We start from the raw sequence: 13,640 nt of genomic DNA on the forward strand, positions 1-13,640 counted from the left end.
GTCTCTCCCCAAACTCACATGTTGAAGCCAAATCCCGAGCACCACAGAATGTGACCTTACTTGGTAATAGAATCTTTGCAGATGGCCCTAGTGGGATGAAGTCATACTGGAGTGGAGTGGGCCCTGGATCCAGCACCACTGGTTCTTTTAACACGGGGAATTTGGACACAGGCCTGCGCACAGGGGCGATGCCACGCACAGATAAAGGCAGAGACCGAGGCGATGCTTGCGCATCCGAGGAATGCTAAGGACCGTCAGCAAACTCTCCGAAGCCAGGGGGAGGCATAAAACAGATGCTTCCTCGCAGCTCTCAGAAGGAACCAACACCCCGATCTCTGAGTTTGGTCTCCAGAACTGTGAGACATCAAATTTCTGTTGGTTAAACCACTCGGTTTGTGGTTCTTCATTAGAGCCGTCCCAGCAAACAAACACACTCAGTAATGGGTGGATTTCAGATTCGAATTCAGGCCTCCAAAGTCTAGGTCCCATACCTGCATGCTCTGTGGCCTCTTGGTAACTTCTGGAAAGACTTGGTACTGCGCCTCGCTCACTGCAGTGCTCAGAGCATGGGAGCTGTTAGTATTAGATCTGCCCCTTCTCCGAGAGGGGCCTTTGCCTTTCCAGGAAGTCGGGGATGGGGCCGACTCCTCCCTGCCCTTCACCTGCTACTTGGAGCCGGAAGCCAGGGGCTCCCAGGTCTGTGTCTTCAGCCCATCCCACGTCCATCTCCCTGTTTCCATTGCTGCAGCTGTAGCAGCGGGTCTCTGTGCCCAGATGACACCGCCACTTATAGATGAGAAAAGTAAGACCCAAACAGATAAAGTGACTGCCCCACAACATGTAGTTAGGGGAGAAGCCGGGACGGCAGCCTTGTCTGACTCCAAGTTTCAATCGCCTATCCCTATCCTGGGGACATCTCTCTGGCTTCCCGAGTAAGTAGCCTATGACACTGTGATCCAATAAGAAATATATATTTGGTGTCTGCCCCGGGTTCCTGAGACAGAACTCCTAAAACCCTTGTAAACAGGAGCTACGAAAATCTTTGATTCTAATATTTGGTTTTGCCCCCAGTTCCTGATATAGAGCTCCTAGGACGTTTGTAACCCCCTGAGTGACAGGAGCATCTGACATGGAGTTCCTAGATCTCTTGGAGTTTCCTGGGCGATGGGAGCATCTTTTGTTCTAATGAAGCGAGTCTTGGGGGCACCTAGATAGCCTCAGGACGGGGTCTGGTGACCAAGGGAGCCAACCACATGATTAGATTTCAGTCCATGCAGGGGAGACAGGCTGAAGGCTCAGTTGATGGCCACTGGCCAATGAAGTGATCAATCAATCACACCTGTGTAGCGAAGCCTTCTCAGAAACCCAGAGGGGCAGGGTTTGGGGGCTTTGGGATAGCAGAACACATGGCGGGTCCTGGAGGGTGGCATGCCCGAAGAGGACGAGGAAGCTCCATGCCCGTCCCCTGCACCGTGCCCGTGGCATCCCTGTATCTGGCTGTTCATCTGTATCCTCCATTAACGTAATAAACTGGCAAGTGTAAGAACTTCCCTGAGTTCTGTGAGGCCTCCTAGCTAATTTGTTGAACCTGACGAGGGGGTCATGGGAGCCCTGATTTACAGGTCAGAGGTAGCGGCCAGAAGTCCAGGTGACAGCTTACTACTCATGATTGGCATCTGAAATGGGGGCAGTCTGTGGACTGAGCCCCAGCCTGTGGGATCTCCAGGTAGATGGTGTCAGAATTCAATTGAAATGAATTGAATCGAACACGGTTGGTGTCCCCTGGAGAACTGGCTGTTGGTGGGGAGAAACCCCACACACATTTTGGTGACCAGGGGTGAAGTGTTGTCTTGAGCATGAGAGCAGGAAAAACAGTTTCTTTTTTCTTATTTCGAACACACCCAAGCCCCACTTAGTAACTGTCTGCTGAAGGAAAGAATGAATAACCGAATAAGCCCACAGTGCATTTCTCTACCCAGGCACTTACTGGAGTCATGCAAACTTGTCACCCTCCACTGGGATCCGAGGCTCACAGGCGCCAGACTGTGTCATTGCCTCCCTCTGCCCTCCCACACAGAAAGGATTTACTTGTTCTGCTGGGAGATGATTCCTGAACCCACAAGCACATGCAGCTCTCTGATCACGCGCTGCCGAACCCGCAGAGGTCTGCCTGACCCAGGGCGTGACAAGTGCCACACAAACAAGAGACCCCACGAGTGAGCACCGCCCCGAAGAGACGAGATCTCCTACGTGGAGTCTTTTTATTTTTCATTTATTTTTTTAGTGCTCCAAGAGGGCATTTTGAAAGCTGAGGAGCTAAATTCAATATTTACCCAATCAATTCCAGGGCAAGGGCTGGTGGTGCAGAACAAATAGCTAGGTGACCTCACTCCCAGCTCAACAGTTTCTACTGATGCATTCATTCCTCATTCAACAAATCCCAGTCGGGCCTCTACTGTACACAGTTGGCACTGGGTCCAGGTGAGCTAAAGGAATGCAGGGTGAAGGGGGCCCTGCCTTAGAGATGTTCCATCTAACAGGGGCCTGGGGGTGGGGCCAGAAATTCTCATCAGGCCGACCATGTCTGATGGCAGGAGCCGTCGCCTTGGGAGGAGATGGGGGCTTCATGTGAGATCTTGGTGGAGTTCAGGTTCATAGAGATGGGGACCTGCAGGGACAAAGGCTTGGAGGTGGCACACTCTGGGCACCCTGGGAAAACAGCAAGACTTTCTGCAACTGCCATCACTGGACAGGTGAGAGCAAGAGGAAGGACTGAGGCAGGAGGGCAGGCAGGGGCCAGCTCAGCGAGAGCCTTGACTGCAGACAAAGGCCCCTGAATTGTATCTTGCAGGCGATAGGGAGCCCTCGACTGTTTTTGAGTAGGGGAGGGCCAGGATCAGTCAGAACAAGGCGGCTCCACTCTCAAGGCTAAACTGAGGGCGACTTGTTCCCCTTCTCTCCCCTTTGTCACACCAGGGCTCCACTCAATCCCACACCACCCTGGCCGTGCTACTGCCATGGTAACCCTAGACTGTGGCCTTCTTTTAGGCTTGTCTTTGACCCTGGAATCCACCCACACACCCTCTGTAGGGGCAGAGGCAGGAGTGAGTCAATCCAGATGCAATTTTATTTCTTGTCTGGTCGTTGAAAAACAGAGTCCAGCTTCCCAGAAAGTATGGGGAACATGGATCAGTATTTGAGCTTAGCAGGCTTGTTTTCAGCCAGTAAGACCAGGGGGTGGAAGGGAGGGTGCACATTCCTCTGGGCCCTGGAGGGCCTCAGGGGTCCTGGAGTGCTCACTGGAGAGGTTCTCCTAAACACAGCCACCGCCGGTGGGATTAACACCAGGACCTGTCCTGTGTCCGTGTTCTCCTGAAGCCGGGCTCGCGGCCAGCTGAGGGCTGTATTTTAGAGGCAGGAAGGGAGAAGAAGCCCCTTGTCTTCCCTCTTCCACCTTCCTTCTGCAATGGCCTGTTTGCTGTATAAAAGTGATCTATTGCTCTGGGTATCGGTTTCCTGGATTCTTGGCAACAAGCCTGTTCCTGGGGTTGTGGCATTATTTGCGCCAGGAACCATGTCACACAGTCCCTGGAATATTTCAACTCTTGGATGACCGTCAGTGCTGGAGGTGGCTCTGCAGCCTTGGCTTTCCTTGGTCACCAGTGAAAACTGGGTTTGTGACAGTGAGACGTCCTGTGTGCCAGAGTCAAGGACCTGGGCCAGGCGGGTCTTATTCTGAAGCCTGCAGCCAGAGTCTCCAGAACCGGCCGTGGGCCTCCTGGGCCCTGGGCAAGCCTCTGGAGGGGACATGGCAGCTGAGCACCATTCCTGAAGCTGAGAAGATTCCTTGAGCTGGTCCCAAAGTCACAGCCCCCTCCTTTCAGTCCAGAACAGACTGTGAGGAGACATCCTGTCCCAGCTGGGTCTACTGAGAGAGAGGGAGGAGAGTTGAAGAACCTTCTAGAACCTTCTGGAAGCTCAATTAGGAACTTCAGGCACCAGGATTGTGAGGAGAAGAACCTACAAAACTTCTGCAGTATTGAAACCTCCCCCTTCTGGGATTCTGTGTCTATTTTGCTGAGTAGTAAAAGTGCCAAAACGAGAAGGGTTGAGGGTCCTCAGGTGGCAGGTGGATTCGGGGGGCCCCCAACTCAGAGCCAATGGTGGCAGCACTGATTGTCGGGGGCCACAGGAACGATGGTAATAATAATATAGCTAATGTTTGCATGCACTGCTCTAAGACTTCATGTAAGGCCGGGCGCGGTGGCTCACGCCTGTAATCCTAGCTCTGGGAGGCCGAGGCGGGTGGATCGCTCGAGGTCAGGAGTTCGAGACCAGCCTGAGCAAGAGTGAGACCCCGTCTCTACTAAAAATAGAAAGAAATTATCTGGCCAACTAAAAATATATATACAAAAAAAAAAAATTAGCCGGGCATGGTGGCTCATGCCTGTAGTCCCAGCTACTCGGGAGGCTGAGGCAGTAGGATCGCTTAAGCCCAGGAGTCTGAGGTTGCTGTGAGCTAGGCTGATGCCACGGCACTCACTCTAGCCCGGGCAACAAAGTGAGACTCTGTCTCAAAAAAAAAAAAAAAAAAAAAAAAAAAAGACTTCATGTACATTAACAGCTTAATCTTCAAAACAATCCTATGAGAAAGGCAGTATTATCACCATCCTTACATTATACATGTGGCTAATGAGGCCCAGAGAGGTTAAATGACTTCTCCAAGATCACACAGCTTCTAAGTAGGAGAGCTGGGATTTGAACCCAGGAATTCTGATGTTGATCTCACCAGCAACCTGGACACTGCACTGAGGGACAGCAAAATGGGCAGCCTGGCTCGTGGCCAGAGGGTGAGGGCTTGATGGCAAAGCATTGTGGGAACTGTGGCCCCAGACCTCAAAGCCGAGGGTAGGCTGGGACCAGTAAGGGAAGCGGGGGGGGGGGGCCCTGCTGGCCGGACCGTCCCCATCTCTAACTGCCCCAGGAAACTGCATGTCCATGGTTAAGGGCTGGAGGCCTTGCTGGAGCCCAGCCTGTCACTGATGCACGGGCCATCAAGAAAACCCACAATGTCCTGCCCAGAGAAGTGCATTTGCTAGAAATGACTGAGGCTTGGGGCACACAAAGCCGGGTCCCACGGGCCTGTCCCCTCCGGTGGGAAGGGTGAGTTTATTCTCACAAATTCTGGGTAGACCCTCCTCAGAGAATTCACCCCATACACTCAAACGGTCTGAGCCACACAAGCCAGCACTTATTACCCAGGTGGGGAAACTGAGGCCCAAGAGAGGCAGAGCTTTGCCCGAAGATCCAGAACACGTAAGAGCAGAACCAGGATGGGAAGACAGGGTTCAGGGTCCATTGCCTGCCTTGTGGTGTGTCCCTTGACCACGGCCTTCTGTCCTGGGAGAGATACTGGCCACATATCTGTGGCCACAGGAGGGGGCAGTCCCTCACGGAGCCTTCCAGACCAGGTGTGTGTCCAGAATGGTTGGTGCTCAGCCCTGCCACGGCCTTCCCAGCCCCGCCATGGCCTTCCCAGCCTCTGCTCTGGAACCAGGCACTGGCCCTGCCTGGAGGCAGCTGGCTGCCCACACCATGTCCCCTTTTGCACACTCTGGGCAACCTACTGGAACTTGGAGCTCCTCATGCCCTGTATTCGGGACAAGGTATACCTGGAGTACAGGGCAATCGCAGAGGGACAGGCAAAGGACACATTTATTGAATATCCACTACATGCAACACACTGACCCAGGCTTTCCATAGTCGTCATTTTGTTTAATCTGTACACCCCCCCCCGGGAAGATTTCCCCCACTGTCCAGTGGTAGAAACTTGCTCAGAGAGGTTAGATGTCTGCCCGAGGTTGCACAGCCCCGGAAGCTGGGTGTCCAGTCCATGCTCATCTTGGTGCCACCCGCACCCTGCCCCCTGGCCTGCACCTTCCCCACTGGATCTCGGAGTCATCCTGGTCCCCCACTCTGAACATGGAGCTGCTGACACCCAGCCCTCCCCAGCCACGCCCTCCAGCTGGTGGCAGATGAGCCAGCCCTGGGAGGGCTATGGTTCTGTGGGGTCGACGACCTTGCCCAGAAAGAGGATGCTCTGGGTGCTGGTGGAGAAGATCACCACGAGGAAGGGCCGGTTGAACCACAGGACTCGGTGATTGTTGGGGACGGATAAGAACCTGGAGGAGGAGCTGGTCCCCGCTGCAGCCTGGGTGCCGGCCTCGTTCACGTCCAGGGTGGCCTTGTGGAAGCTCTGGGGGAGAAGTCATGGGCATTATCTCCAAGAGAACATAAGAGGGGCCCAGGCAAGCCAGGGAGAACCAGAAACTGCTGGCGAGTGATGCTGCACATCGCGGCTCCCAAAGCCACCTACTGGGGAGACCACAGCGAGAACTTCCCACGTGGGTGAGTGAGCTGGCTGACCTCCTCCTACACGCAGTGATGGCAGCTGTCACTGTACGAGCACTTACTCCTGGCCTAGTGCTCCGCATGTGCTATCGTATTTAATCTCATCACCATCCTATGAGGTCAGTAGTACTATGTCCATTTCAAAGGTGAGGGAGATTAATTCAGAGACCGGGTCCTCCCCATCCCCGGACAGCACAAGAGACAGACTGGAATTCAAACTCTGAAACCCAGGGCTTTACCCTCTAATGCACTTTTGCTTTTCTTAGCTAAGGTCATATGTCTCTTTCTCTCGACTGAGAATTCTCCTTGACACAGTTGCATCCAACCCAGCCTCATCCACACCCTTCCCCTGTGTCTGTCATTGCACCTCTCTCTGTCTATTGCCCTCATGGACGAGATGCCGTCTCCCTGAATGGAGGATCGCTGAGAGCAGGATCCACACTGTATCCCCAGCACCGAGCACCATGCCTGGCACATGCCCGATGGCTCGTGGACATCAATGCCCATGGGTGACTAAACATGCTCAGGCTCTGAGACTCCACGTGGGGGCAGGGAGAGCTCCCATCACCCAGCAGCTCCCGAGAACAGGCATCCCCCACCGAGGTCTCTAGCGGTTGACAACTGTTGATGACTTACTTTGGGTGCCTGCAGGTTCAACTGGTCGGTGATGCCGGAGAAGTTAGCCCAAGGGGAGAACAGATCGCTGAAGCCCAGCTTGGGCAAAATCTGATGTAATGTATAGGAGCCAGAAATGGAGAACTTGGGGAAATGCAACTCCAGTTTCCTGTAAAAATTCCTAAAAAGGGTTAAAACATTAGATTCGTGAACAGGCCAGGGACCCCCACTGCGCTGAGCCCTCCTCGGTGGCCTTCTCTTGGCAGCTCTGCTCCATCTGGGTTCTGTCCCTACACACACCTTGGGCTCACTCATGCTGCCCCTCACTAGTGCTCCCAGAGGCTGAAGGCTGGACCCCTCTGCCCCGGGGGCTGCTGTCTGTGGGAGCCCCCGCCCCTGGGAGCTGCTGCTCGGGAGAGGTTGCTCCTGTGGCAGGCAGGTGCCCAGGAAGGCAGATGTGCATCTCCCGTGTGGCGGTTTGCCTCTGCCTCTGTTGGGGCCCTGGGGGGCTTCACCTGGACTGGACCAGTTTGTCACTTTGGATCAGATTCCCTCCACCACGAGAGTTGTGTGAATTTTACATTCACATGTGTTGTCAGGCTGGGGTCCTTTTCCTTATATGTGGTTGGAGGCTTTTTCTGCTCCTAGCCCTGGCATGATGGAGAACATCCTCGCTAATTTCTTGAGTGGATGGGGTTTTCATAGACTCACCCCTGCCAGCTCAGCAGCCCTCCTGGCCAGGGGTCTCCCTCTTGCTTGCACAGAGGTTGACCCCAGAGAGGCAAACTCACTTGACCCAAGTCTTGTGCAGCTGAAGGGCTACGCCTAGAGCCCAAGATGCTTAACACCTGGGCGATTCTCTTTTCCCTGATTTTAAATATGACAGAAAAGTTCACTGCTAAAGAAAACCCAAGGAAAATCTTAGAACAAGTGAGATTTCTTCGTAATTTGGCAATCACTCCCGATTTGGGGGCACTGGCTTTCGTTAGAAAGGTACATTTGAAAGGTAGTACAGTAGATTCAGCCCCAGGTGGCACAATGATTACCTCTTCTGGAGCAAGTTGTTCCACCTCATTAGCATCTCTGGAGTCAAAACCTCTTCCACCTCCTTCATTTTGCCTTGGTTGGGGAGAATGAACAGTGCTGCTGCGTCTCCTCTGTAATCCATGCGCAGCACCGAGCAGGGCAGGTACCGGTCGTGCAGGTACCAGTGATGCTCTTTATCCTGCAGCATCATGGGCACCTGGACCGTGGTGGACTCATCCACGTAGAAGTCTCTGCGGGTGGTCCTCGAGGCAATGAATGGTTTCTCCCACAGAGCTGGAGAGAAGAAGGAAAGAAGGTACAAGTCATCTGGGGGCCACGAAGCCAATCTCCAGCCAGGGAGCCAGCCGCACCTGGTGTTCTGAGTCCCTGTAACAGTCGCTCCAGACCCTGCCTCATCCCAACAGTGCATATTATTCCCGTCACTCAGAACCTGACACACCTGGGGAATGGATCCCTTGGGGCTCATGTAGATGGTAAAACAAGAGGTCGCAGAGGATGTGTTTATTGATGTGTGAATAGGATTGATACAGCAGAGAAGAAACCAACAATTCCGGAAAGAGGCTTAATTATTGGGTCAGCGTCCATGAGAAGGAGAGAGGAGATTGCAGAGTATGAGCAGAGGGGTTGCCTTTCGATAAGAGGGTCACTTCTGCCATTACCAAAGGAGGGGCTCTGTGCTTGTGGTTCCAAATGCGGGGAGGCGAGAAGATTCGGAGGTGAGAAGATGAGAGATTTCCTGCTTAACTGAGTCTGTTTTCTCAATGAACTGTGAGGCAAGATTGTTGAGTGAAAGTCGGGAGCTGGGAAGAGATGTGAGAAGGAAGAAGATGCTAACAGTTGTCTGGAGCGTGCAGAGAAGAGTACACGGGACGGCTGGGCAGTGTGGAGAGAGCAGGGTGCACAGAGCTATGTGCACAAATATCAGGTGAGACCCTCAGTTCAAGCGGGAACTTTTCTCCAACCACAGTCAGCTGCTGGGTGCAGGTGTAGACAGTTAGATCACTTGGTTTAAGCAGGTTTGCAGCTTGGCCAGGTGAGGAAGATGGAGGGAGAGAAAGCCGAGGAAGTTAGGTGTTTGCAAGGAAGCAATGACATCGAGGGGCCGGGAAACCTCTGCCTCGGGGAGACGGGAGGGGGGCAGGAGGTTCTGAGGTGGTGGCAGGTGGGGTGAATGGATTGAGGCCTCCGTGCCTGGAGTATTCGTCCAGAAAAAAGGAAGAGATCCAACCAATGGCTTCCTGACAGTGAAACCCGTACTACTGTCTTCCTTCCTTCCTCAGTCATTTCAAAACAAAACGTTTTTTAAAGAAGTTTTCAAAGGTGCGTGAAAACTCCCCATGTAAATTGCGTGTGATGAGTAATTTGGCGGGGTTATTCGTCTGGGAATGCCCCCAGAGCTGTGTTCCCTGTAGATTCTGGGTTCCGGCCGGTTACTAGCGTGCTATTTGGAGGCAGATGTGAGGCCGTTGCTGCTCTCTGCAGGGCTTGCTGGTCAGCTGTGACGATGGACAGACCCAGCAGTGCCCTGTGTGCTTTAGTTTGTCCCTGTCTGCCTCCAAGCTCCTTTTCCCAACCCTAACCCTGCCGACCTACAGTGGCCCCAGGCCACCACCAGGTGCTCGGCAGCAGGCTGTCCACAAGTGCCCATCCACGGACCCACTCTGGCGCTGGAGGTGCCGGCATGGAGACTCCCCCACAGGCTCCGAGCTGTCCACCCATGCCAGCAACCTTCTCTCTGTCCCTCCAACTCTCCTGTCCTCTAGACCTTCACTCCCAGCCCCGCCCACACTGCATGAGGACTAATTCCTGGGACAATGCCCTCACCCTGGCTCGAGGTGGCTCTGCTTCTCTGATGGCGCCTGATGTACGCTGTACAAAATCGTCCCCACTCCATGATATCAACTGTGCTAACGTGTGTGTGTGAGCTGAAGACCGGGAGCAAAGATGCTGAAATGTTAACATGGTTGCCTCGGGGTGGTACAACTAGGGGTCATTTCTATTCTCTCCTTTATGCTTTTATGTATTTTTAAAGGTCTTCAGAACGAGCACTGTTATCATTACAGTAATTACAGGTGCTATTTCTTGAGTATATAGAATAGCCAGTGGTTGACAAGCAAAAATAGTTCGTAGAGAGAGTAAATGTTTTAGGCTTTGCAGGTCACTCAGCCTCTGCAGCAATTGCTCAATCTGCCATTGTAGTGAGAAACCAGCCACAGACAGTGTGTAAAAGACTGGGCATGGCTGTGTGCCAATAAAACTTTATTCACAAAACCAAGTGGCCAACCAGATTTGGCCTACAGGCTGTGGTCTGCCCCCCTCCCCCTTTGGGCTGTTTTCTGAGAAGCGTGTGTTAGACCATTTCACCCTGGAAGCCAGTCTTTGAAGGGGAGACTCTTCTGATCCCTGTCTCAAGCAAACGAGTGCCCTGTTTACACTGTTGGTAGTGGCCAAGCTCAGACACGAATCCAGCAGTGCAATTCCTGGTCACTGGCTATGAGGCATTCCATATATTACATTTATTAAGAAAATAAATGAGAAAATATGTCTAAAGACAGGCAGGGTTGGAAACCTTAACACTACAATGTGTTCAATATATGACGCTCTAACATTACATCCTCTGAGGGCTGTTGGACCCTATCAGACCCAACCTACCCACTTATTTTTTTTTTTTTTTGATATTTAACCAGTCAACAAATTAAGGGATCAGGGGAGATGGAGAACCCACCTATGACTCGCCTCCTACCTTTGAGGTAAACGTAATTCACCAGCACCATCAAGGTGTCCGTGCTGAGCTTGCCGACCAAATCCACAATCTTCCCTTGAGTTTCCTTCTTGACATGGTTGTTGATACGCTGGGTTGTACCCACAGTGTCAGAGAAGTCGGTGTGGAAGAGTCTGGACTCATAGAAGGCCATGGTCTCATTAAGGAATTTCGGAAGGAACGGCAGGTCGTGGTTCAGGAACAGGGCACTGCCCACGTGCATTGCCAGCTCACCGCTGGGCAGGTTGAGATTGTGCAGGAGGTGCTGGAAGCCCCTGTGGACGTCAGACTCGGACAGCTCGGTGAGGTTGAAGCCCAGGCCCTCGAGCATCTGGGTCTGGCTGTGCGAGCGGGCCCCCAGGGAGAGCATGGCCAAGGCGGCCGAGATGCTCAGCGGGGAGAAGAAGATGTTCTTCTTGGGGCTTTCAGAAGCGATCAGGTGGTAGAAGCGGAGGGCAAACTTGGTATTAGCGGGGGCGATCCTGAGGCTGGGAGAGTCCTCACCTGTCCCTGGAACCTGCTGATGGGAGCTGTTGGTGTGACCCTCGCCATTATGCTGAGGGTGTAGCTGGCCGTGAGAAAGGGCCAGCAGTGCAGCCAGGAGGAGGAGCAGGCGGTCGGCAAGGTGCATCCTCTGCACTCTCAGGCCTGCAGGAGGAAAGAGAGTGGCCAGGACATCCCCCGGCAGAGCACAGAGCCTTACCAAGAAGGTGGGCAGTGGGCCAGCACCCAGAGGTGGTGAGGGACGCCCTCGACTCCTGCAGCTGGGCTTGAGGAAGGTGACGGAAAGAATGCCCAGCGCTCTCCATGTGTGGTGACAATGCTATTGCATGGTGGTGCTTTGGACTTACAAAGCACACGCCTTGTGCCTATCTGCTCATTGCAATTCCATCGCCGTGAGCTCGTCATGGCAACAGACTATATATTCTCATTTGAGAGACAGGGAGACAAAGGCTCCAAAAGTGACTGACCCAAGTCACTTACCTGGCAAATATCCAAGCCAGACCCCAGGTCTTCACACTTAGCCTGGAGCTGCTCACACCACACTTGTCGTTCAGATGAGTTTATTGCAGTATTAGCCCAATGACCTTACACCGAGGCTGCGAATCACCGGAGTTTATTTCAGCCTCTGCCCCACAAATATCTGTGGAGTGCCTTGCAGTTTACAAACCACACTTCTGTGATTTTGTTTGACCTCTCTCCCAGGGAAATTTCAGGAGAACTGGTCTTCCTGTTACCACCCCGTACGGATAAGGAAACTGATGTTCAACAGGCGATCTGCCCAAAGGCTCAGGGATAGGACTGAGTCCCTTTTCATAATGACCTTCTCGTGCCCAAGACAGGCTGCTCACGTTTCCCCACCAAATCTGACCCTGCCCAATCAAATGGCCCTAGCGTGATCTGGTGCTCAGGCCAGAAACCCAGTTGCCATCCCCCACATTTGTCAGGCCTTCCTTCTACCCCGGCCCACCTAGCCCATCAGCATGTCCTGCAGTTTCCCCTCAACCTCGCCCCCCTTCACGACCGCAGTCCTCGTTCAAGTCCCCATCATCTGTCACACACACCAGGACTCTGAAAAGTTTTCCTGCCAAGGGCCAGGTAGTCAAATCTGTGGCTTTGCAGGCCACACAATCTCTGTGGCCACTACTCAACTCTGCTGTGATCGCCGGAAACAGCCACGGACAAGACATGCAGGAATGGCCGTGGCTGTGCTCTGGGAAAGCTTTGCTGATAGACACAGAATTTCCTATAATTTTCCTGTGTCACAAAATATTCTTCTTCTGTTGATTTTTTCAAACCGTTATATATTTTATATTTCTCTTTTATATTTATAACTTATATTCCAAATTTATATTTTATACTCAGAAACTTTATGTTTATATTTTATAACTTGCATTCTTAGTTACGGGCAGTGAACAAGGCCAGATTTGACCCGTGTGCAGGAGTTTGCTGACCCCTGGCCTAGACCCCTGCAGGACTGGGTCCTAACTGGTCCTTCTGCTCTCTGTTCTCCACCCAGCAGCTGGGGACATAATTTAAAAACATACCTGAGACCATGTCACTGACCTGCTCAACATCCCTCCTTACCAACCTGCACCCAGCCGCCCAGCACTGCTCTGGGCCTTACAGTGCGATGACCCCGGACTGCCCTTGGGCACGAGCACCCCGAAAGCACCTGGATTGGGAGCCGGAAGACCTGAGTGCCAGGCCGGTGTGGCCCTACATAGCTGCGTGTCCTTGGGGGACGCTCCTCTGGGTCTGGGCAGTTTCCCACGGGTGCAGCAGGGAGGTTGGGGACAGTCACGTGTCAGGGTCTTTCTAGACTGAGCATTTCTCACCCCACCCCAGCTTGCCCCAGACTTTCCTGGTTTTAGCACTGAAAGTTCCATGGCCCAGGAGAACTCTCAGTCTTGGGCAAACCGGTTGGTCATTGTCCCCCTGGATTCTCCCACGTCTCCATTGTCTCAGAGGGTTACTCACGGTACAGTCAGTGCTGGAGTGGCCCTGGGTGGCTATCTGAGCTCTAGAGGTGACTTCCCAAGCCCAGGAGGACTAGAGGAGCAGGGCCCTCTCAGCACCACCCCCTGCCTCCCCATCAGGTAATTATTAATGAACAGACCCAGGGCACTGGACAGAGTCTCAACGTGGAGACAGACCTCACCGGAAGTTGGCTCACCTCCCCCCAAGAGAACTCCCCCTCTTCCCTCCCAGGGAACCCCAAGGGGGCTCACCTCTCCCTGTTTGTGCAGTGCCTGGGGGATGCCTGGCCCTTGCTTCTCCCTGAGGTCCAGGGGAAGCCCGGGGG

General features: G+C 53.3%; 1 protein-coding gene across 2 annotated transcripts; it reads right to left on the minus strand.

The window, feature by feature from the left end:
* Positions 1–5,697: 5,697 nt before the first annotated feature.
* Positions 5,698–13,411, minus strand: SERPINA4 (serpin family A member 4). Of its 2 annotated transcripts, none has more exons than XM_045561424.1 (5): positions 13,316–13,411; positions 10,817–11,482; positions 8,073–8,346; positions 7,048–7,207; positions 5,698–6,256 (listed from the first exon to the last, which is right to left on the minus strand). In XM_045561424.1, the coding sequence occupies exons 2-5, from the start codon at positions 11,463–11,465 to the stop codon at positions 6,056–6,058; spliced, it is 1,284 nt and encodes a 427-aa protein (XP_045417380.1). In that variant the 5' UTR covers positions 11,466–11,482; positions 13,316–13,411; the 3' UTR covers positions 5,698–6,055. The 2 variants fall into 2 exon arrangements, with proteins under 2 accessions (XP_045417380.1, XP_045417373.1); XM_045561417.1 differs by lacking the exon at positions 13,316–13,411 and adding an exon at positions 13,200–13,259.
* Between the last annotated feature and the right edge of the window lie 229 nt (positions 13,412–13,640).

The sequence above is a fragment of the Lemur catta genome, chromosome 1, assembly GCF_020740605.2.
Source record: "Lemur catta isolate mLemCat1 chromosome 1, mLemCat1.pri, whole genome shotgun sequence".
NCBI lineage: Eukaryota > Metazoa > Chordata > Mammalia > Primates > Lemuridae > Lemur > Lemur catta.

Coding starts and splice junctions, on each gene's coding strand:
- SERPINA4 (XM_045561417.1), bottom strand. CDS start 13,224: ATGGAACTTTCAGTGCTAAAACCAG. Junction 11,483..13,199: donor ACTTTCAGTGCTAAAACCAG/GAAAGTCTGGGG, acceptor TTCCTCCTGCAG/GCCTGAGAGTGCAGAGGATG. Junction 7,208..8,072: donor AACAACTTGCTCCAGAAGAG/GTAATCATTGTG, acceptor AACCCTTTTTAG/GAATTTTTACAGGAAACTGG.